A 24674-nucleotide genomic window follows, 5' to 3' on the forward strand; every position below is an offset into this window, starting at 1 on the left:
ACTATAGGGCAGGCAGAGTATGGCACACATAGGCAGCATAGGGCAGGCAGAGTATGGCACACACAGGCAGCATAATGCAGGCAGATTACTGCACACACAGGCAGCATAGGGGAGGCAGAGTAAGACACACACAGGTAGCATAGGGCAGGCAGATTATGGAACACAAAGGCAGCACGGGGCAGTCAGAGTACACACACATGAGCAGCATAGGGCAGGCAGAGAATGGCACACACAGGCACCATAGGAGGAGACTGACCTTTGCAACATTGTTTAAAAAGTAATAACCAGTTCAGCAAATGCTGCTTTAAGTAGGAATTACATTTACAAATAACTTTTAAAGCACTAAAAAATTTCAATAAATCCAAAGTTTCTTGGATTTATGTTTTCTTTTATTAGGCAAAAAAATAATTTTGAGCTTTCATTGACTTTGTCTAATTAAAAACTATATATAAATGTAATTGTATGCAAAAATATTTTACTGATGGTATCATAAACATTTTACCTCACTTTTGTGAATCCAGTTTCAACCCATGTTATTGATGATATACCTCTAACTCATCCATGATTTATCCAGTTGTACCTTTTATAATCTGGTGTGTGGCTGGAGTATCCCAACTCAAAGTGATAGTGGCCATGTACCAAAATGCACTGTATCTTTGGTGCATGCTGGATCTTTGGGCACAATTTATATTCCAGGCCAATCAAATGTCCACTTGGCACACCCAGGGAGAAAACAGGCATTCAGGTACAGAGAGAATGGCATTTAGAGAAGAAGTGGAGGTTGATACCTGGGGGAATGGGATTATGGGAACTAAAATATTTTTGAGGAGATTGTGGGTAATAGTATTTGTCACTATTGTCCCTAGCTGTTGGATCAGCTGGAAAGCAGCACTCATAGGGGCTGATTTACTTACCCACGAACGGGTCGAAATGAGTCCGATTGCGCTTTTTTCGTAATGATCGGTATTTTGCGATTTTTTCGTATTTGTTGCGATTTTTTCGGCTTTACAAATTTTTCGTTACCAATACGATTTTTGCGTAAAAACGCGAGTTTTTCGTATCCATTACGAAAGTTGTGTAAAATCTGGCGATTTTTCGTAGCGTTAAAACTTGCGCAAAAAGTTGCGCTTTTTTCGTAGCGTTAAAACTTACGCGAAACTTTGCACCTTTTAAGTTTTAACGCTACGAAAAAAGCGCAACTTTTTACGCAACTTTCGTAATGGCTACGAAAAACTCGCGTTTTTCCGCAAAAATCGTATTGGTAACGAAAAATTCGTAAAGAAGCCGAAAAAATCGCAACAAATACGAAAAAGTCGCAAAATGTTCGTTTTCAAGTCGGAACTTTTCCAATTCGGGTCGGATTCGTGGGTTAGTAAATCAGCCCCATAGGGTAGAACTAATCACTTGCACCTCAGGGCGGATAGCTATGTCAGTTATAGTCTGCCAAAGCCATGTCTACAACATAATAACTTTCACTGTGTTCTTTAATAGAAAAAATGGCTTATCCAGAAAGCAATATTGCCCTATATTAGAAAATCACCAACACAGTAGCGATTCCCTGTAGGAACGAGAACTTCTAAATACTTTGTGACTAAAAATGTAATTTCTAATGTACCTGCATAAAGAGACAACTGGCGAAGGTGCGCAACCCGTTCCCAGGCAGCGATATCCCTAAGGGGTTAAGGGAAGGAAGCCCCCACCTCTGTGCCTCTCTCACCAACCCACTGTCTCCCTGCCCTCTGTGTGGGACTCGCCGAGTGGGTCACTCCCCACTGACAGGAGCCGCTTCTTAAACCCCCAGCCCTCGGCGCTCTCATCCCAATGGTGCGTCACACACACACACACATATACACACTCACACGGGCTGAGCATGGCGCTACTGCTGGCCTCACAGGCACACTGCGCGCTTTATCCTTCCGCCTGATACTCTCCCTGCTACTACTACTACTACTGCTGCTGCCTCCGGTGCAATCCCTGCGCAAGGGGGGGATTCCTTCTATGAAGCTGCAGATTCTTTAGGAACAGAATAAACGGAGTGGCCCTCGATCACTTCCAGTCAAGGCACCGCAGGCGACAGAACCTCTATTTGCGTTCAAGGCTCATTAGAAGTTGGATGCTGGGAAAAGAAAGTCGCAGAGAGACTCTTTTGAAAGGAAGGTAGCATTGGGGATTATAGTGCAGCCTGTTCTTTTCTGCGTCTGTCGCTGCTAGGTACCAATGCTTGCTGTCACCTCTCCCTCCCCGATGCCTGGAGGAGCCAGGCGGCCGGTGCTGCTGCTGGGCTGCTTGCTTGCCCTTCTGGGATGTGCCACTGTGCCAGGAGTCGGGGGGCAGTACGCCTTCAGCGCCGAGTCCAGCCGGGGAGCGCAGGATGCCAGGGAAGGAACCATCAGTGCAGCGAGTAGGGTCCGCAGGAGAGGCCAGCAAGATGCTCTGCGCGGGTAGGTTCTGGGCTGGAGTTGGAACTTTCCACCTGAGTTGGAACTTTCCATGAGGTGTGTGACATCAAGGCTTGTTCATAGGGCACAGTGACATTGTCATAGCGTAAGAGATACAGGCAGAGTTTCAGTGCTGAGCAACGCGTTGTGGCCCTCAGGCACCCAAATCAGCCATAGGGCCCTCACTTTTACATATGAGTATACTGATTTTTTTTTAACCATCTTTACAGTTTGCCACTGTAACCATCTTTGCCATTCCTCCATTCACTGTAACAATTTCATTGCAAGGTGTTACAATTTCCACTGTGAGTTTGTGTGTTGTTCCCCAAAAAATCAGCAAAAGAAAGTCAGTCTTGTGCCAGTAAAGTGTTTTACAGATGATTTAGTGATAGTTAACCCCTTTTCAAAACGTATTTTATAATATTCCAGAGCTTTCAAAGTAAAAATAGATGTTACTGTATGGTGCAAGGGTCAATGATATATATTCACACCATGTATGTGTATCTGTTGAATTGTATGTTTTTATTGGACTTATTGGATGCTGGCAGGCAAAGCTATATATACATGCACATGATTTCAGTTTATTCTTACACACATATCTGACTTGTACAGTATATAATGTAGAAGATTACCATATTTTTAATCTAACCTGTTTGATACAAAAAGTTTATGAACAGTGTATTTTGACTTTTTTTTTTTTACTTTTTGATTATAAGAATGTCGCCTTCACCAGTTCTGCTGATTTGGACTGTCAAGCTGTGATGATCATTGCAGTTCCTTTGAGGCAGGGCTTTAGAAGCAGACTTAAATGGATAGTTAAGCTTTAAGTTAACTTTTAGTATGTTGTTGAATGCCCCATACTAAGCAAGCTTTCAGTTGGTCTTCAGTTTTGCAGTTTTAAACTCTGTCTTTCTCCAGATTTCTCATAAGCGGTCACTGACCCCAGAAGCCAAAAATCTGTTGCTCTGTGAGGCTACAATTTTATTGATTTTGTTACTTTTTAATACTTATCTTGCTATTCTGACCCTAATCATATCACACTCTTTCATTCAAACTGCTGTCTGGTTGCTATGGTAAATTGGACCGTAGCAACCAGATAGGTACTGAAATGCCAGGTTGAAAAGCCGATGAATAAAAAAGTGAAATAATTCAAAAAGTAAAAAATGAAACAATAAAGGGAAAAGAAATATTGTCATAAAATGTGACTGTCTACAACATGCTAAAAGTGAATTTTAAAGGTGAACTCCTATTTTAATAGCATTTTCATATTCATAATACTGGCCCAATATTATATTATTATAGTCTATTTGTTTTACTGCAGCAGTTTTTATAACTACACACTCTGCAATAATATCCTTAGAATTTTTAGTTGTGTCCTTGTGATCAGAGGCATCTTAAAAAGCTCCAACTATCTGGCTTTTATGAATGAGCCTAGCTAGTACTGTATTTGAGTTGGAAAGGCTTGTATGATTTCTGCTGGCAAAGCTAACCCACATCCAGGCAGATGGAGCTTAATATTTGCCAAGAACTTCTCTGGTTTCACGCCTACATTTTTACTACAGCAGGTCTGATTTTTTTTTTTACTTTCTATTTTGTTAAAGTAGGATGTTGGGTACAGTATGTGTTTCACTCACCACGTCTAACAGGGGAACAAACGATCAAATGGCTACGTGTTGCATTTTCCAGTGCTATGTGCTATGTTATTCAGAGCTCCAGTACTTATTAAAAGTATTTTCTTTAAAATGAAAACAAGGCCTTAACACTGTGCCTCAAGCCACAGAGGAGACTCTTGGCCATGTGCTAAAAATATAATCAGGTTGTAACTAATGAATCCGGATAGATATGCCACAGTCCTCCAGGCTATTTCTTAACTACAATTCTCAGCATCCAGTTCACAAGCTTTACCTGCCATTGGGATGCTGGGAGATGTACTGCATGGTCAGCTGACATTTCTGCATGAATCAGGGTTTGCTTCTTCTTGATAGACTTCCCCACACTGTTTAACTAAATACTACGTTGTCATAATGAAAAAATGTATAACTAATATAAACAATAAGGAAGCACGAATATTATAAAGCCAAACATTACTTTCAGTAAGGTAAATAAAAAGCAATTATCTCCAAAAAGATGGCAGTAGCCACTCAAAATGTTATAGTCTATAGTAAAAGCTTTCCCACACTGGCATATATAGATTTTAGGGCTCAGTAACTTAAAATAAGTGCAAAAAATTTAAACAAATTACCTGGTTTTACCCACGATGCAATTCCAGAATAATTGCACCTGCTGAAATCAGACATATACATTTGTACCTATGTACAATGTACCATGGATGTCTGTTGGTTGGTTTAGATACAGTCAAACCTCAATTTTGCATTTCTTGATTTTATACTGTTTTTATGGTCCCACCAATATATAATATATAATGCCTTTCCCTGATTTTACATTTTTCCAGATTTTATACAAAATTTTCCTGGTCCCCTGAAAAATGTAAAATGATGGTTCTACTGTATGCCATCTGCTGATGCACCAGGTAGGCCAGTGCATAGTGTATTGGAGCCACTTCTTCACTTTCTGTAGCTCCAGTTGTATGGGCTCTCAGCTTAAAGGAGCAGAACAGTAAAAAGGTGGCAATGTCATGTATGGCAGCGAGTATGGTATCCATCCGTTTGACCACAGGCCAAATGACTGGATACCATACAAGACAGCTTAGTGTATGGCCACCTTAAGCATTGGATTTTTTTTTCTTTAATAATGATCTGTCTATTATTTTTTGTATTGGAAGTGCCACAGCAGGTATTTTGATTGCCACTCCTTTTTGTTACCTATTCTATCTTTTGCTGCTGCCCTCATTTTAGAGAAGAGCTGATGACAATTCATCAGGGGATTTTAGATATCCTGCTTAATTGAAACATTATGTTTACAGCAGTAATAGTAGCTGTCGGTTAGCTACCCTTGATGCGAGTGGCCTTCAGAATAAAATAATACTAACAAAGAAGCACAGATTTCTGACAGTGGTTAGAGAACCCTGGTATTGCCCTTCTGACTAAAGGTCACAGTAGTGTAGTAGAGAAAAGTGTACAGTCAGGTTGTGCAGCATTGTGACTGGTGTGATGAAAGCATTAAGGGCTTAGTGCAAGTTCCTACTACTACTGCCACCCTTATGTGCATAATGGGACATGTAGCCATCACACATCAGTTATAAACGACAACCTGCACTCTGTTCCTGAAGTATGGCTTCCTATTACCTCTTAAAGTCACACCACCTTGGGCCAAGTCACTTTTTATAGTTATAGTTAGCAGTATTTAATATCCTTATATATTATAAAGGGGGTGAATTTCTCTTACATAATTCAGTTATGATAGAGGCACTAGTTGACATAAAGTTGTGAGTAACGTGAAAAAGTACAATACCCATGCAATTTACAGTTTTCTTTTTCTCAAACTCACAATTTATTTTGTAGATAATTTTATTTAAAAAAAAAATATATAAAGTCAGCTAAAGCTGCTTCTCAAAAGCATATGAAATAATTAGATTACTGTATAAATACAGTAAAAGAATTGTAGTTTCAAACATATGTTGATGGATATTTCTAACGAAAAGTCTTTGCTTTCCCAAGTTTTTCTGGTTTCTGACCTCTACATTGACCTTCACTATGACCATGACCTGTCTACTGCCTGTCCATACTTGTGCATGATGTCTGGATTCTGCTGACTGTCCTCTGCCAATAACCTCTGTCCTGTTCCAGACCACGAGAAACTCTTTAATGCCTGCTTTATCCTTTGGAATGTTCCTTCATTGTAAGCCCTCACTTTCAGCCTCTGCGAACCTTATAGAATCTAGTGCCTGTGTGGCTCCTCTAGCGGCCTGTGGTTGTTTCTACTTGTGGTATGGACAGTCAAATGAAATTGGTATACTTTACAACTACAATAAAATCAGTTGGATACTCTTTAAAAAAGTCTTTTTACAGGATAATTTACAACCATAAAATGGTAGTTACTGCAATAATCTAATCAGAAAAGCATACCATAAACACCTATGACGCAAAGCCTTTAAGATTCTTATGTAAATACTTTAAGCAGTGACCCATAAATGTATTAAATATTGAATAAACATTGGACAATTCATAGATCTGATAACACACAAAATATACAAGTGATAATACTGCAGTATCCCATTCTCATTGACTTTCATTTTAAATCCAGTAAATGAAGAACATTCCCAATTACTGTCAGTTTTCAGAGCCATTCCACCAGTCTGATACCACAGGACCTTTTATCAATGGTATTAAGATTAGAAAGTCAATAGACCTTTTTGTGAAGTAGAATGTGACCAATGTTTGAGATGTAAAGGAAATGAAGACCCTATTCCAGCACTTTGCCATTGAGACATCCCTTCCTTGTGGGCAAGGCACATCTGATCAATTTAATACTATGGAAATAGAAATCGTAGGCAACATATATCATCACTTTTCGCTCCTTTCTGCATTACCCATAAATAAGGGTTTCTAAGGTGTGTATAGCAACTCACCTACACGAATCAGAGTCTAATAAATTAATAGGTCCTGTGGGTATGAGGATCCTTTAGTATTTATATCCTGTGTACAACAAATTTGTTGTGCACATATTGGCACACATAAAGCAGAAGAAGAAAGCAACTCTAGACTAAGGGGCAGATTTACTAAGACACGAACGCTGAATGAACGCTCCGAGCGTATTTTCTCTAATTTTTCATCGCTTACACAACTTTTTCGTACGCTTGCGCGACTTTTTCGTTTTCCTGCTTTTTACAATCGTTAGGTACAAAACTTTTGTGACTTTCGGATTGCCAATATGATATTATTGTGACTAATACAATTTTTTCGTAAGCATTTTCGTGATATTTGTGATCTTCAGAAAATGAGACAGGCGGGACTGTTTTTAATTATGTTATCAAGTTCTGCATCTTACTGCCAATTGGTATTTGAAGCATTCCGATTTCAGTGGGCGAAATGTGCCCTAAACCACAATATAACTCCCAAGTACGGTACTTACTGACCATGATTAATAATCATGACAAGGTTTTGGGCAATTTAGATAATGAACATGGAGCAGTTGGCAGTGTTTTTAGTCATGCCATCCATCTTTAAAAATAATTCTTATATGTCCTATTTTCTTGTTAATTGTTATGTGAACATACATGTTGTTTAGAACAGATGTTGTTATCTACTATTTCCTGAATGATCTTTCTTTTTGAACTTCTGTGTGTGATCTTGGAAAATTATGTCTCTGCAGTCTTTTAAAAGGACAAGGAATGCCTGAAAATCGTTTTCCTCATTGTACAGGTATCTTCATACAGTTTTTAAACAACTCACATTTTCTCCTTAGTTCGCCTTCATTCTCTCTCACAAATGGCGTCAGCAATTGTTACTATTATACATTCACCCACCGACCCTTGTTCATGCGTTGCCACAGCATGCACACTCTTGCAAAAGTTTGCTATAGTTCTTATCATCTTTAACAACCAATCAGCAAGTAGCATTTGCTGGTTAAAAGCAAACACCTCTCAAACATCATTGGTTGCTATGGGTTATTGCATATGGATTTTCAAATGGAGAATTAATTATACTTCTTTGTAGGTTCTATAAAATTCTAACTAGCAATTGAAATTAAAAAAAAACTAGGCCTTCTCTTAGTATTTCATAAACGCACCAATTATATATATATTATTCCTACTATGTATATATTTTTGTCTCAGGAAACACAGTCTTGTTTAATGTTATGCTTTGTATTGCCTAAGAAAAGTGTGGTTTCAATTAGAAAGTATATCATGGTAGGAACGTGTGATTCTAATGATTATACTATTGATTCACAAAGTTTTTCTTAGTACTGTGAATTAGTGATGAGTGAATGTGTCCCATTCCACTTTGCCGAAAAATTTGCAAAAGGCAACTTTTTTTTTGCAGCCATTGGAGTATATAGGCATTTTTTTATGGTTAAACCTGGTGTGAATGTCTAAGCTGGCATGCATCTCTTCTGCATGCTTTAAATTAATTTGGTGATGGCATCTCTGGAGCAAGAATACAATGTTTATATGCACTACATACTACTACTGTTTACTAGGGAATGTGTTATTGTAAATACTTGTAGAGGATACTACCCTAATAATAACCTGAAAATTTTGTTTTGGTAAGTTTTGGTTCAATCTTCCCTTTGACATACAAAATTTGGGCAGGGCTTCCCATTTGTGCTACTGAATGACATCCAGAACTGTTAAGGATACCAAATATGTAGTAGTGATGAGCGAATCTGTTGCTTCACGTAATTGATGCAGGCAACAATTTTTTGTGGTGCGCCGAATTCCTGCCACCTTGCAGTTTTTCTAGGCAAATGTTGCAGTCTTTTTTTCTTAGAAGATATGGTAGATGGCAGTTGTAAATGTTATATTCTTTATATGCTCATGTTTAGCACCCCTTCTCCATATATACACACTCAACCAACGGGGTGTTTTCTTTTTCATATTTAGTTTCTGTTATAGATAATAAAAGTTATGGTTTACTTTTCCTGTAGAGATGCAGTCACTCTTTCTGGAATTATGCTTTATGTCAGGGATCCCCAACCATTTATACCGGTGAGCCACATTCATATGGATAAAGTGTTGGGGAGCAACACAAGCATGAAAAAGGTTCCTGGGGGTGGCAATGAGAGCTATAATTGGCTATTTAATAGCCCCTATGTGGACTGGCAGCCTACAGAAGGCTCTGTTTGGTGTTGTAACCAAAACCTGCCTCCTTGCCAGAAACTGGGAGCAATAGCCAAGGGTTTGGTGAGCAACATGTTGCTCACGAGCCACTGGCTGGGGAACACTGCTTTATGTAGTTGTTTTAAAGATCTTTTGCACAATTTCCTTTCTTAGTTATGAGACTCTATTAATTAGTTTAAGTTTGCAGACGTAGCATTGCTTCATTAAACCCACAAAACCAAACATCTGTAGGCTGTAGGTATACAAGAAAACTGGAATGAAAGAGTAAGAGGCAGAGGGGCTGATTTACATACATAGGTGCTGATTTGCAGAGGTTAGTTTGCCAGTATCAACCAATCAGCAATTTGAATTGTGAACAGTCCACTACAAGTTAGAAAATGAATGCAGATTGGTTGCACTTGTGCAGTTTAGTTTGTATGTTTGTAAAGTAACTCTAAAGATAGATACAGTTATATCTTTGCTTGGCAGAAAATTGTGTTTAGTTTGTGACTGTTTTTATTGTTATTATTACTTAACTTAAAAAAAAAAATCAGCATTTATATTTATTATCCAAACCTTCCTAGCATCATCTTTAGCCTCCTGTTTCAATGCATGTTTGTTTGTGTTTAAAAGTGCAGCACATGTCGGAATTTTGGTTATATATTGGTGCATAACAGAGAACTGGCAATTGCTACATCTTGATTTAGGGTGAGGATGTCCTTAAATAGACAAAGTAGAGCTTAGCACATGAACATATCCCAGGCATAGGAAATGTCTAGCATGTCAGTTCTGTGGCATCCTATATCCTCATATTTACAATATTTAATAGGTAATCCCCTATACTAATATTATAACAAACTGGAGACCTGTAATGAGATACAACATCTCAACACCATGAAATATTTATTAAATAGAGTGGAGTGAGAAGGAAAACAAATCCATTGTTAAAGACATGGGTCCCGATTGATGGAATAAAAACATCTCTGCTATACACAGTCAAACAGTGTGTGTAAGAATTCATTTCTGCTCATATCTAGTTCAATGATTCACCAGCTAATACTTTATTCAGGGCATACTATACACCATGAACTATTTAATTTTTGTGCATGTAAATCAATTCTCTATAGCGACCCTTGAACCAGACATTAATATTGTCAAAATACTGGTGGTAACATTATATGCAAAGTATGCTCTTTCGCTTAAAATAGTAGACTGGTAAATGCTACCTGCTGATTGGTTCCTGTAGGTTATAAGAAGAAATTAATTCTTCAGATCTGTTATTTTATTACACCAGATGAATGTTAAAAGTTCTGATCTTAGCACAACATATAAAACAAACCGCTTCCCACTGGCAACCACTAAATTGATATCACTAGAGCACTAAACCAATTTAAATTAAATTGTCATTCCTGCTTTCTATGTACTTAAAGGGGTTGTCCACCTTTGAGTCAACTTTTAGTATGATGTATAGAACAATTTGCAATTGTTTTTTAATTTTTATTATTTGTATTTTTCAATTATTTCAATAAATGTTTAGCAACTCTCCAGTTTGGAGTTATAACAGCTATCTGGTTGCTAGGGTCCAAATTACCTTAGCAGCTAGGGAGTGACATGAATGACAGACGGAATAGGAGAGGGACTGAGTACAAAAAAAGCTATGAAAAGGAACAATAACAATAAAACTGTAGCCTCACAGAGTAGTAGTTATTTTGGCTGCTGGGGTCAGTACCCCCCATTTGGAAGCTACAAAGAAGGCAAATAAGTCAAAAATAAATAAAGACCAATTGAAAAGTTGCTTAGAATTGTTCATTCTATAACATACTAAATACTAATTCACTAAAGGGCGTTAACGCTTAACGCATAGTTTTATGCGTTAAAAAGTGTTTGTTAATTAAGGAAATTTTGCATGCGTTACTACTCATATCACATGCACAATAACCCCAATTATTGCAAAGCGTTATTTCCATCGCATTGCAGTAATTATCTTATATAAATTATACTAACCCATAATTCACAGACATATTTGAAGCGTTAAAAGCATGAAATATGGCGATAATCAGTGCTAATATTAACACCTACTTGGAGTAGGCGTTACTCCAAAAACATTGCGATTTGTGAGCGTTTGTGAAGACAAGATGGAGTTTGCAGTCAGATTTTTGTTGGATTGTGAAGAAGAGGATCAAGTATGTGATCGTCCTAGAGTGATGCATGCTCGAGTTTTCAGGGAAAGATCAACTCTAGAGGCATTATCAGAGGAGGAAATAGTGAGGCGCTATGGGTTAAATAGAACAGCAATCTATTGCCTGGATGAGGTACTGGAGCCTTATCTGCAGCCACTAGCACACAGAAGCCATGCTGTTCCTGGCACTGTCAAACTTCTGTGCTCCCTTCATTTTCTCTGCACAGGAAGTTTTCAGAAAGTTGGAGGGATATATTGTGGAGTGTCACAGCCCACATTTTCATGTTGCCTTGGTTACGTGCATAATAGCGTGCGCTAATATCGCATGCTACGAAATAACACATAAATATATTGCATGGTTTAAAATATTGCTTAAAAATATGTCATTGCAACATAAATAACGACAATAACATCGCTTCTTAATTCAGACAAGTGTCCTTTTTGTGTATCGATTGTTAATTCTTCAAATATAATAAGTGATAATATTTTTAACGCATGCTAAAAATAACACTTGTTTTTCGGCCTTTAGGGAATCGTCCCCTAAAAGTTAAATAAAAGGTGAACCACCCCTTTAAAATCAGCGGATTACTACTTTACTAGAGAGGCCAAAAAGGGGCAGGACAAAATAGCAAATGGAATAATAAAAAGGATGAGGTTTGAGGAGAAGAGGTGAGAATTAATTATGCACCTGTCATTTGCATATATGAGAGCCACAGAATAGGCTAAAATGAGTTGGGAAAAATTGACTAGATAGTGTGAGACTGCAATTTAGGTAACCCAAATAGAATATTAATGGCTGCCAAGTAAAGAGCGAAAAAAAAAAATGAAAATGTAACATTCCTTTCAGAGTATTTACACAGGAGACTTGGCATAATAATGCGTCCATAGTTAGTATACATCACAGTGAGTTCAGCGGTGAAGAGGGCCTCCCCCAAAAGAGCTTACAATCTGAATAATGAAGACAAACAGAACAGTTGCAATCTGCACATAGTTCTTAACAGCCTACTATAAGTTGGAAAATGACAGCAAAGAGCTGATTGGTTGTTATTGGCAACTGCACTTGTCCAACTGAGCACGTGTTTGTTACTCAGCCCTAAAGTGCTCAGTTCCAAGAACTACAGGTTGAACGCTGCTCAGGCTAATATATCATAGTGTTGTTGTGTGCCTGCCTGAGATTTTTTCCGTTGTAAACTTTTAATAGAAACCATGGAAAATTAATTCATGTATTTAATAGGTATGGGTCTGTATAAGCCTCAGTATCCATGCTACTTTGTTACATGCCTAGATGTCTAGATGATGTCTGGATGCCTCTGTGTTTGCTTAGCAAATTAGGAGTCATTTCTGGCAAATTCCCAGTAATGGTTCTGCATGTATTCTCCTAAACCTGAGAAGCTCTTTAACAGCTGCTACAGCAGTTACATAGTAACCCTACATAATATCCCTATATATAGTAATCCTACATAGTAAACTTACATAGTAACGCTATATAGCAAACTTACATAGTAATGCTACATAGTAACCCTCTATAGTAATTCTACATAGTAACCCTACATAGTAATCCAACATAGTAACCCTATATAGAAATCCTACATAGTAACGCTACATAGTAACCCTGTATAGTAATTCTACATAGTAACCCTACATAGTAATCCAACATATTAACCCTATATAGTAATCCTACATAGTAACGCTACATAGTAACCCTGTATAGTAATCCTACATAGTAACCCTAAGTGGCTACATGATGTGAACAGATGTGAACAGAATAAAGAATATGGAAAAGCAGCCAGAATGGATGTAAGATGATGAGACTTGGTGTTTCCTTTCATGTAAGAATGACGCCAGTGGAGTTTTGTCTGTAACTGTGACTGCAATCAGCAATGTGTTAATACTAATTATTAAATATCTGCATGACATGACTTAATTTTAAGAAAAGAAAAGCCAATCATGTGGATGTTACACATTGTGCCGCATAGCTGCAGAATGGAAGGTTAGGAATCCATATAAACCAATGCATAGTATAAAGGGAACTATCCTAACTCTGGCTACCGTCTATGTATAAACAAATCATAATAGGCTACTTCACCATAGTTGGTCTTGTCTCTGATATGGGGCAAGACAGGTGAAGATATTCCTGATGTGTGTGTGTAAAAGTTTTATGAACACTTAAGAAACCCAGTGAGGTATAGCTTTTTACAGTAAGGTGACCAGAAGGGGACATTTACTGCTCACTTGCACAGTAATGAGTAACTGAAAAATGGAATCTCATGTTTTGCTTAGACTGTTATTTTCTATATTCTGTAAGTCACAGCATACGGTATCTAAAACCACTAAGCCAAAAATTGACTTTCAAATCCACCGCTCAAAAACAAGCCAGTCCAGTAGCTTTTTAAAGGCACAAATGCTTTTCTGTTGTAGCATAGGTTGACAGCTACAGCATAGCAGTAGCCATTATTGGAGAATTCTAGGGGGGAAATCTGTATTGCACTAATGTTTCAGAAGTAAATGAGACCCTAAGGGGCTGATTTACTAAGACACGAATTCCGACCAAATTGGAAAAATTCCGATTTGAAAACGAACATTTTGCGACTTTTTCGTATTTTTTGCGATTTTTTTGGTGCCTTTACGACTTTTCGGAAATTATCGCGACTTTTTCGTTACCAATACGATTTGCGCGAAAAAACGAGAGTTTTTCGTAGCCATTCCGAAAGTTGCGATTTTTTCGTAGCGTTAAAACTTGCGCGAAAAGTTGTGCTTTTTTCGTAGCGTTAAAACTTAAAAGGCGCGACGTTTTACGCAAGTTTTAACACTACAAAAAAATCGCAACTTTTTGCGCAAGTTTTAACGCTACGAAAAAATCGCAACTTTCGGAATGGCTACGAAAAACTCGCGTTTTTCCACAAAAATCGTATTGGTAGCGAAAAAGTTGCGATAATTTTCCGAAAAAATCGCAAAATACCGATCATTACGAAAAAAACGCAATCGGACGCATTCGGCCCGTTCGTGAGTAAGTAAATGGGCCCCTAAATGTTAATGTACCTGTTGGGTATATACTATGGAAAAACTAGAGAAGGATTTTAAAAACATTTTAGGACAAACTTCATGAACACTTTGTATGTTCAACAGGCCTAATGTATGTGGTTCTCGCTTCCACTCCTACTGTTGCCCTGGATGGAAAACACTTCCTGGAGGAAACCAGTGCATTGTTCGTAAGTGGCATTTTGTATTTTTATTGAAGTTATAAACTATAATATGAGAATAAGAAGCTTAATTGTGTTTATCTCATTGCACAGTATAAAGATTCACTAATATGTGTATTCAGTTGTTATCCAGTACACTCAGGCTTATAGCATGTTGCTTTCTATTTTTATTTTTGACAAAGAAGTGGACATTTTTTTTAACTACTAAAAAGCCATCCAACCCCTTCTTTAAAAGCTATCAAATATATCTGTCAGTACGACTGATTCAGGGAAAGAATTCAACAATTTCACAGGTATCACTGTAAAGATTATTATATGGTCCCCTTATATATTTATGCATAGTTATCATATATTCCATTATGCGCCTCTTCTCCAGCCCAAGTGTACTGAGGTGGCCTTCCTGATGCTGCTCCCCCCATCCCCATGCTTAACTTGCACTCTCTGCATTAAAAGAGCCAAATTTATTTGTAGTCAGCCTTAGCAGGTCATGCACAGGCTGAATATTCTCATGTCTCTTCACCTAAAAATGAATTCAAAAGATCAAAGGTTCTCATAAAGCTTTAAAGGCTTTTCAAGGTTTGTTTTTTTTCTCCAAGTACCTGTATGCTTTTATCATTTAGTTGTGAACATATAACAAAGGAAGTTACTGTTGTAATGCTAAAATACAGAATACAAAGAAGTTCTAAAAATATTTGATCTGTTGCAAATATCAATAGCATACAAATATGGGCTGTGGATAAAAAAAAAAAATTTAATGTAAGAGATGTAGTGTGCTTTGTATTGCTATGGAACATTCCACACCAGGTATATTAGTTGCCTAAAGGCATATTTGCTGATATTTATAGCTTAGCTGCTGTTTGATGTGTTCCAGACCATCAGTAATAACATGATGTTTTATCTTACCTTGAATGCATGTTGCAGTAAAATCTGTCTTGGGTTGAAGGATATACATTTACAAATGCTTATGATTAATTACAGAACATGAACCAAGTGGAAGTTAAAGCTTAAGATGTAAAAAATATGTATTTTTCCCTTTTTCAGCAATTTGTAGAAATAGCTGTGGTGATGGATTCTGTTCCCGCCCAAACATGTGCACTTGCTCTACTGGACAAATATCTCCAAACTGTGGTTCAAAAACAAGTGAGTATGTGGGTATGACATGCTTTTCCATTTACATATTTATACTTTTTCTTTGGTAATGCAGTTCCTTAACTGTAGAATTGTAGGAACAGGTAAAACACCATTTGCTGTTGGTTGTGAGCTTGCAAATGCTTGCTTAAGGCCTAAAGCATGTGGGCCTCATTCTTAGGCTAAGAAATGCCCGTGGCTTTGGTTGGTTTATATTACAGTCAGTCAACCATGGCTGTCAAAGCTGGTTAAATATTTTGTTTGAGAACACAATGTGCCTTCATCCTAAATTTTCCTTGTTTTACACAAATGTGTCAGAGGGGGGAAGGGGAATTTTTGTTGCAAAGTGAAAATGTTATACAGGTATGGGATCCTTTATCCGCAAACCCGTTATCCAGAAAGTTCTGAATTACGGAAAGGTCATCTCCCATAGACTCTATTATAAGCAAATAATTCTATTTTTTAAAAATGATTTCCTTTTTCTCTGTAATTAAAAAACAGTACCTTGTACTTGATAATAACTAAGATATAATTAATCCTTATTTGAGACAAAACAAGCCTATTGGGTTTATTCAATATTTAAATGATTTTTAGCAGACTTAAGGTATGGAGATCCAAATTATGGAAAAATCCCTTATCCGGAATACCCTGGGTCCTGAGCATTCTGGATAACTGGTCCCATACCTGCATTAAGACCCCCATGGTGCTTTTTTTAACATATTGTTTTAAAATAGCAATAGAGCAAGATCTTAGCTTTATGAAAGGAACCCACCAACTATTGCTAAGCTGCAACAATTTAGCAGGATTTCTACTTTAGAGCCAGCTAATTAGACACTAAGGTAAAATACATTATTTAGTGAACTTGTTATAAAAACTTGCAAATCAACCAGTAAATAGGGTTTTCACCCTTTTCACGTAATACTACCAGATTTCAGTCGGGGGGCGTGGGAGTGATGTCACATGGGTTGATTGGGGTCAGGAAGCTGTAGGTGGCGGGAGCAGAAACTGAGGGCTGAAGACTGGCTCAGGCAGAAGTATTTCAGGGAGGAGTGATATGGACAGGGATTTTTCTTTTACATAATTGCCAAGAAGTACATTGCCGTTCTATATGTACTATGAGCCCAGGTAGGAATATTTTGCATCTTCAGCCTGTAACCTCAGCTACTTTATAGAGAGCGTGTACTAAGTATAGACACTTTTCCAAAGTTTGTGTAAACTGTCTAAATTAAATGAAGGCTGGCACTTACTTGTAACCAATAATACTGTGGCACAGTGTCTGGGAAAACACTAGAGTGAAGGAACATATCTCCCTAATTGCTCTATGAGACCCAGCATATGAGGAAAATCACAGAGGTTGTGTATAGATCAACGATCATGGGTTCTGTAAGAAATGACTCACTACCTGAGAGAGGGAAACTCTATGCCATGGAAAGGAAGAAATAGGAAGTCTGTGAGGTACTGGCTAAGGCAATTTTGGTGTGAGAAAAATCTCTGCAAGAACCAAGATTGGTGAAAAAACTAACCTTAATGGACATAATGCCCTAAGTGGAACTAGGACTTTGCTGTAGGAAGCAAGACCTATTTAGGCAGTCTGCCAGTGAACCAGGCTTTTCTGTGAGTTATTTAAAAAAACTGTGAGTTGTTTTGTTATTTTGAGTTACTTTTGTTATGAACTGTTATCATTTACTCTCTTGAAAACCTCTGTTGTGAAAAAAACAGATGGATTTCTGTTTAAATTTACCCTTGATGTGCTTGTCTTTGAAAAATTATTGCCAAGGCTTCCGTTTGAGTGAATTTCCAGAATACAATCAAAATTTTTTTTTTGAAAAAACCTGAAGAATTTGAAGACTTTTCTCAGGGACAACTTACATAATCAAAACGTGATAAAACTAGAGGAGAAATGAAAGCAGAAATTTAGCTAGCATAAGCTAATAAAAGTAAAATGTAATTGTAACATTTCAAACAATTTTCTAATAATAATGTGATATGCTTTTACAGTACAGCAGTGCAGTGTCAGATGCATGAATGGGGGAACTTGTGTTGAGGATCATTGTCAGTGCCAAAAAGGCTATGTTGGAGCACACTGTGGACAACGTAAGTAAAAAAAATTCTTCTGCTTTATAAAGAGACAGAGAACCAACAAATGTTGATCGATTTGTGCTTAGAAGAACCCATGCTTTATAGGATTTCTCTGCGTGGACCATAAATGAACTTTGAGCAGGATTTATCAAAAAATGAACATTAGTAGTGATTCAGTTTGGCAAGAAATTGATTAATTGGCTGATTTCATTGATATATTTCTTTGCCTTTAGGATTCTTATCTCAAACCAGTCATTGGGTTTTGGATGTTAAATATAGCATTGCCTAAGGCCATTTCAGGAATTTCTTTATAAAGCTTTTTCTGAAATAGATCCCATCAACCACTGGAACAAATCCACTTTCCTTGATTCAAGATAATTTTCAGATCTAAAATGAAAAGTTGATTTAATAAAAACGAATAAGTCTAATTAATTATGTACTGGTGGCTTTGGTGAGACATGCAAATGATTATTATTATTATTATTATGATAATTAGCCAATTAGCTACATAGCATGCTGTTCCTGTGGCTGTTTTAGCAAACATACTAAAGAATGGCCAATGGTCTTTTCTTACCTTACCTTGTTTAGCTTTAAAGCCTGGTAGCCTGTTAAGTGTCTGCATACTAAGATTTGACTACTAATGCGAAAAAGGAATTAACTCAATATAATTATTTCAGCACTTTTTTGTATAATTCAAACAAACCACCTCCGCAAACTAACCGCAACAAGAAATATTTGAAATGTTCAAACCTGGTCACTAATAAATTGCCTTCAAAAAAGTAAATATTGCAATACAACATGAATATTTAATGAATTTACTGGGACACTCTGCTGTTCTTAAGTAATTGGACTTGTGTAACATTTGAAAGAAAATAATTACCACAAATTCAGTGTCTGAAGATTAAACAAAGATGTATTGTAAAATAAAAAAAAAACAAGGGTTTGGTACATACTGCACTATGTCGGCCCATACAGTCCACAAAGTATGCCTTTGTCAGTTGAAGCCTTGATATGCTAAAGACTTTTATTTTTAAAAAATAAACAGATTTAGAAGAGTTATGTTGCAGTACATTGATTGTGAAGGCGGAAAATAGCTTTAGGTGCATGACGTCTTTTTCTAAATCTGTCCAAACTGATCAAGAGAGAGGCACCACCTTCTAACTAGCTGCCAGTTTATACTTACAGGGAGTAAATAATTCTTTCACAAAACTCCCAGAAATCCTGAGATAATCACACGAGTAATTTTATTCAGTGATCATAACAACAAGTGCTCTTTCTTTTAGAACAGAAAAATGAATCACCAATTCCTCCAGTAATCAGTCTCATAACTTGCCTAGCTGGAACAGTTCAAAATTGTTCCTCTAGTCTCAGTGGGTAAATGGAAACTCTTTTGTCTAATGCCCAGATGCAAATTGAAAAAATGAAATAGACAAATCTTTGTATTTAACATGAAAATATTTCTTCTTTTTACTCATGTTAACTGAAGTAAACATGAATGTTAAAACATAAATGTAAAAAAAATACTTACCAAACTTTCTTTAGAACTGAAATTATTGGTAAAATACTTTGTTCTTCCATTGTGAACGGTACGGGCCAGATTTACTAACACTTAAAAGTTAGACGAAACTCATTTCTATGAATGTCTGACTAAAACTGAAACTGAACTGAAAAAAACAGCGCAGGAAAAAGTCCCAAAAACTGTGACTTTTTTTGAATAGTCACCCCGAAAACTTGAATTTGTTGAATTGTTGCACAAAAAACAGCATCAAAAATCCAAAACCCCTAAAGTTTAGAGACAAAAAAGAATCTTTCAGGAAAGGGAAGGGACATCTGCCATTGACTTCTACATGATCTTAGCATGTTTTATCTGGCGAATTGTTGGATTTAGATTTTTAGCTATTTAGACCTCTTTTAACACTAAACATCTGAACTGGAGAAAAAAACAAATCAGATGGTTACTAAATGACCCCCTATGTGTCTAAAATACATAATTATCTCTATTTACTATGAAAGCACCAATACTTACATAATTACACCCCTCCCCGTGGAGTTTGTATACCCTTTCTGCAATGGGTTTCTGCAAGGTGCTGCAGCTTCAACATAGAGAAAATGGACCACAGCACAGTAAATTGGGAAAACCAAGTCAAGTCAAGTCAAGCAAATGAATTGCAACAATAGGGATGCAAGCCATCAGATGAGGATGGCATCAGTGTGCTGATGTGGTCCTTGATCCAATTGTTTACCCGATATTGGTCGGGTGGGCCTGTCGGATGGCTCCATACATAGTCAGATAAGCTACTGAATGGGTTTGAAGAGCAACTTAAATTTGCCCATGTTTGGCCACCTTTGGGCTCTGGCTTCTGAAGAAACTGATATTTGTGTGTGTATATTTGTCATTGCTTTGGGGGAAAAATCTCTCTAAAAGGACAAACAAATCCACCATAAACACTGAATAAATAATAATAAAAAAGGTGTAATCAATAAAAGAATAGAAGATATCACCCCACCCAGAGCTTCAAAGTGTCCCCTGGTGCTGTCAGTGTGCTACCACCCATTATTTAGCCCTTGTTACCCCCTTCTTTGAATATGCTGGAAGCATATACTAAAGTGCACATCATATTGGGAACAAATCATTTCTGCATTGTAACATTTGAACATCTGTAACATCAAATTGCAGGGAAGACATGATATAACCAGTTTACAAACTCGAAAAACTCAAGTTTATAAATATGGCTTGACTTTTCCTAGGACGAGGGAAATGCGTTTCCCATTTTTGAATTATTTGCTTAAAATGGAGTCAATGAGAGATAACTCTAACACAATTGTAATTTTATTTAGCTTACACAAGTGCACGGTGCATGTAAATAAACTTCTTAATGAAAAAATTGGTATTTTCGCATTTACGACATCTTCAAGCAAGTATTAAACATTCACAATGTAATAAATGTTTAGTGAACAATATTACATTGCGAACAACACTAAACATTTGCAAAAATGCTATTTTACGCATCGCTTATGATTTTTATTACATTCCCCCTTTAAGGAGCTTACGTTAAGAAAAAGAATATATACTTTCCATGCCAGTACCTTGTGTCCTTAGGATATCCCTGATGTATTCATAAAACTGCAACTTTCCTTCTTCAAATATTTCCAAGGAAAAAAAGAAACTACAGGAGAGAATTCATTACATTTTACATATCTACGTGTTTCTAAAACGGCAATACGTATGTGTGAAACTGGGCTCATCTCTGCCTTTTTTTAGCATTTGTGTGGAGAACGTACCATTCTCAAAAAAGAATTAATAAAGGTTTAAAAGCCTATTCTGGCATTCTAATTTCTTTCCTAGAATAAGTTTTTTTGGCAAAATAAATATTAATATTTTAACACGTATTATGCTCATTTAGTTAGGTGTGAGTTGGCAAAAAAATCCCTTTGCAGATGATATTGAAGATTGCGAGACATTTTGCGAGACATTTTGCAAAGCGTCTGCACAATTGTCATCTGTATAAACAAATTAATTCCATAAAGCACCATGAAAGTTAGGGACTTAACCTCCAAGATATGCCATTAAAGATGAATTTGAAGCTGTTTATTTTGGCTTAAGGAAGAAATATCACCAGTGATGTTGTCCATAGCAACCAATCAGTTCTTTGCTTTTGGTCTCTAACTTGTAGATGCTATGGGCAACAATTCCACTGATATGTATCTCTAGTCTTAGTAAACACACCCCAAAAGTCCCTAAATGTTTTTTTTCTATAGTTTTCAAATGAAAGGAAGCTCCATGTCAAGAACATTCTTCTTGAGTGTAGAATAGGAATGGTTCTTCCTCGTTTCCACTCAGAAGCTTAAGCTAAGGGAAACCAACGTGTAAAACTTCACTGCAATGCAAAATAAATAGGGATTTACATGAAAGAAAAAATATTTGAAGATAACAAGACAGTATCACTCTCTCTCTTTCATAAAAAAAAACAGGGATAAGAAACAGGGGTCCTTTAATTTAGTACTCCAAGCTAACTTTTGTTATATCGATAAAAAATTATTTAATATGATTTCTCTTTAATGCATTTCCTAAATACTATTTTGAATAGGAAAATTCTTAGGGGACCATTTGCTAAGGGTACAATTTAATTTTTTTTTCTGATTTGAACTTTTAGCACTAAAAGTTCAAGATTAACTATGCAACAAAACTGCTAAAAATCGGAATCTGACAATTCGCCAACTAAAACTTGTCGAGATCATGTAGAAATCAGTGGCAGATGTCTCTTCCCTTTCCTGGAGGGTCCTTCATTGCTTAAAAACTTTAGAGCTTTTTGGAAATATTAGCAGCAATTAAGTCAATCTCTCTTTTCAGTGATAAAGGCAGTTCAGTTGAGATTTTCTAAAAGTATAATACTATAAAGAATATTGAATTGTACTGCACAAGCAGCTAATTTCAGCGAATTCCTAGTCTAGTGTGAAGCTCCGCCTCTTTTCTGTCACTATGAAAAGTCTCAAAGAGGTGCCTACTGTTTATGCCTGGTTGGTATCCATTGGAGCTGAGGCAACAAACATGCGCAGAAGGCACCTTTGAGGGGGTGGGGCTTTTTGCGCTAGAGTAGAAAGTAGCTGAAAGAGCTTCAGTTGAGCTGTTTGTAATTTAAAAAAGACATGAGACTTAATGCAGGGAGAAAGGCATGTTATTTGAGAGGATGTTTTTAATTGTGTCTGTTCTATTGAACTATATTGTGGAATGGTTTTTGGGTAAAAAAAAACACGCAGATGTAGACATGGATTTTTTTTTAAAACTCTAGTGGCAATACACTGGAACACCATCCTTGGAAGGACCAGGATATAGAAGTAAAATAGAACCTATATTATATAAAATAGATACATTGTTGTAGCATATATATATATATGTATGTATATGTATATATAGGTATATATACTTACTTACGTAATAGGTATTTTTAGCCCACAAATAGTTTTTAATATCCTGTTATTTAAAAGGCATATTTACACTAGGCAATGTATTGAATTTTGTTAATGGCAATCTCCCTTCCTGGTCCAATTTAAAAATAAAATATGATTTGCCTAAATTCAACATATTTTTCTACTAGGAGATATAAATCTATTGGTCGCAGTACTCTGCTATCTACAGATGATAACGTTTTGTATAGTCATCTAAACACTAATAAAGGAGAACTAAATCCCCCATAGACAAAAGCTCACATAGATTGCCCTCCCCCTCCCTGCTCCCATCCTGAAGAGTATATTAGATGCAAAAGTGTCCCTGTATAGAAAGCTGCCCTATAGATGCAGAGTAGCACAGTGTACTTACCAGGCACCATTTTCTTGATTTTCGGATCTTTGGTTTTCATTCCGCATGTTCGCATACACTAAGCTTTCTGGTGCATGTACATTTGGAGATAGACTGTGTAGCTCCAACTGTGCATGCACAAAAAAACTCTGTTAGTGAAGGAAAGGAGAGGAACCAAAGATCCAGAATATGGCGCCTATGAACTCCACTGTGCTACTCTGCATTTATAGGTCAGCTTTTCAAACAGGTACACATTTTCATCTAACTCTGTTGGGAAGGAGAAGGTAGGGGGGAAAATCAGGGCAGTCTATGGGCTTTTGTCTCTGGGGGGTTTAGTTCTCCTTTAAAAAGACCTGCTCTAAATTCTGTAAAACACATCAAAATTATCTTATAGTTTCTAAATCCTATAATGTGCATGATTTAGACTTGGCAGATGCCAAGTGGTCTGATTTTATAAATACTTAAATGGTTTAGTCCAGTATATCATATTGTTGATAGACACATAGATTGATAGATACATTCTGAATTTCTGGAAAGAAGCACATAATTATATCTTTCATTTTTTACAAAATGGATATTCACCTGTGTCCTAGAGAATTCTTATTGGATGTTACACAATACTCCTTGATCAGTGACACAAAATTTAGAACAAATAGTGACACCATTATTTTATTACCCTGGACACACTGAGATAAGAGCTGTTATCAAGAGACTAAACTCTCACTTTGGTTCCATGAAATTTCAGCATAAATTTATGGATAAGTGGAACTCAACATACATTTTGGAGATACATCAATTTTGCTATAGTTATAATCACTTATTTTCCAAAAGTGGCTATTCCAACTTCAGGAGGGACAATATCAGTATTTAATAACTTCACATTCTAGAATAACTCATTTCATGTATTATAGGTTCTTTTTGTTATAAGAAGGTATGTAGCCAAGTTAGTAGTCTTGTGAATGTACAGTGGTGTGAAAAACTATTTGCCCCCTTCCTGATTTCTTATTCTTTTGCATGTTTGTCACACTTAAATGTTTCTGCTCATCAGAAACCGTTAACTATTAGTCAAAGATAACATAATTGAACACAAAATGCAGTTTTTAAATGAAGGTTTACGTTATTAAGGGAGAAAAAAAACTCCAAATCTACATGGCCCTGTGTGAAAAAGTGATTGCCCCCCTTGTTAAAAAATAACTTAACTGTGGTTTATCAATTTCAATTTTCAATTTCAATATCAATTTCTGTAGTCACCCCCAGGCCTGATTACTGCCACACCTGTTTCAATCAAGAAATCACTTAAATAGGAGCTACCTGACACAGAGAAGTAGACCAAAAGCACCTCAAAAGCTAGACATCATGCCAAGATCCAAAGAAATTCAGGAACAAATGAGAACAAAAGTAATTGAGATCTATCAGTCTGGTAAAGGTTATAAAGCTATTTCTAAAGCTTTGGGACTCCAGGGAACCACAGTGAGAGCCATTATCCACAAATGGCAAAAACATGGAACAGTGGTGAACCTTCCCAGGAGTGGCCGGCCGACCAAAATTACCCCAAGAGCGCAGAGACAACTCATCCGAGAGGCCACAAAAGACCCCAGGACAACATCTAAAGAACTGCAGGCCTCACTTGCCTCAA

At 36.8% G+C, this 24674-nt stretch overlaps 1 protein-coding gene across 1 annotated transcript in view; it reads left to right on the forward strand.

The window, feature by feature from the left end:
- The first annotated feature begins 1807 nt into the window (after positions 1 to 1807).
- Positions 1808 to 24674, forward strand: part of fbn2 (fibrillin 2 (congenital contractural arachnodactyly)) — a 143189-nt gene continuing 120322 nt past the window's right edge. Inside the window, exons 1-4 of the mRNA XM_002931725.4 lie at positions 1808 to 2441; positions 14462 to 14544; positions 15577 to 15675; positions 17662 to 17757. Coding sequence (XP_002931771.2) covers positions 2218 to 2441; positions 14462 to 14544; positions 15577 to 15675; positions 17662 to 17757 — 502 coding nt within the window. The 5' untranslated portion in view covers positions 1808 to 2217. The remainder of the gene's footprint in view (positions 2442 to 14461; positions 14545 to 15576; positions 15676 to 17661; positions 17758 to 24674) is intronic.

Source organism: Xenopus tropicalis, chromosome 1 (assembly GCF_000004195.4).
Source record: "Xenopus tropicalis strain Nigerian chromosome 1, UCB_Xtro_10.0, whole genome shotgun sequence".
In the NCBI taxonomy this organism is placed as follows: Eukaryota; Metazoa; Chordata; class Amphibia; order Anura; family Pipidae; genus Xenopus; species Xenopus tropicalis.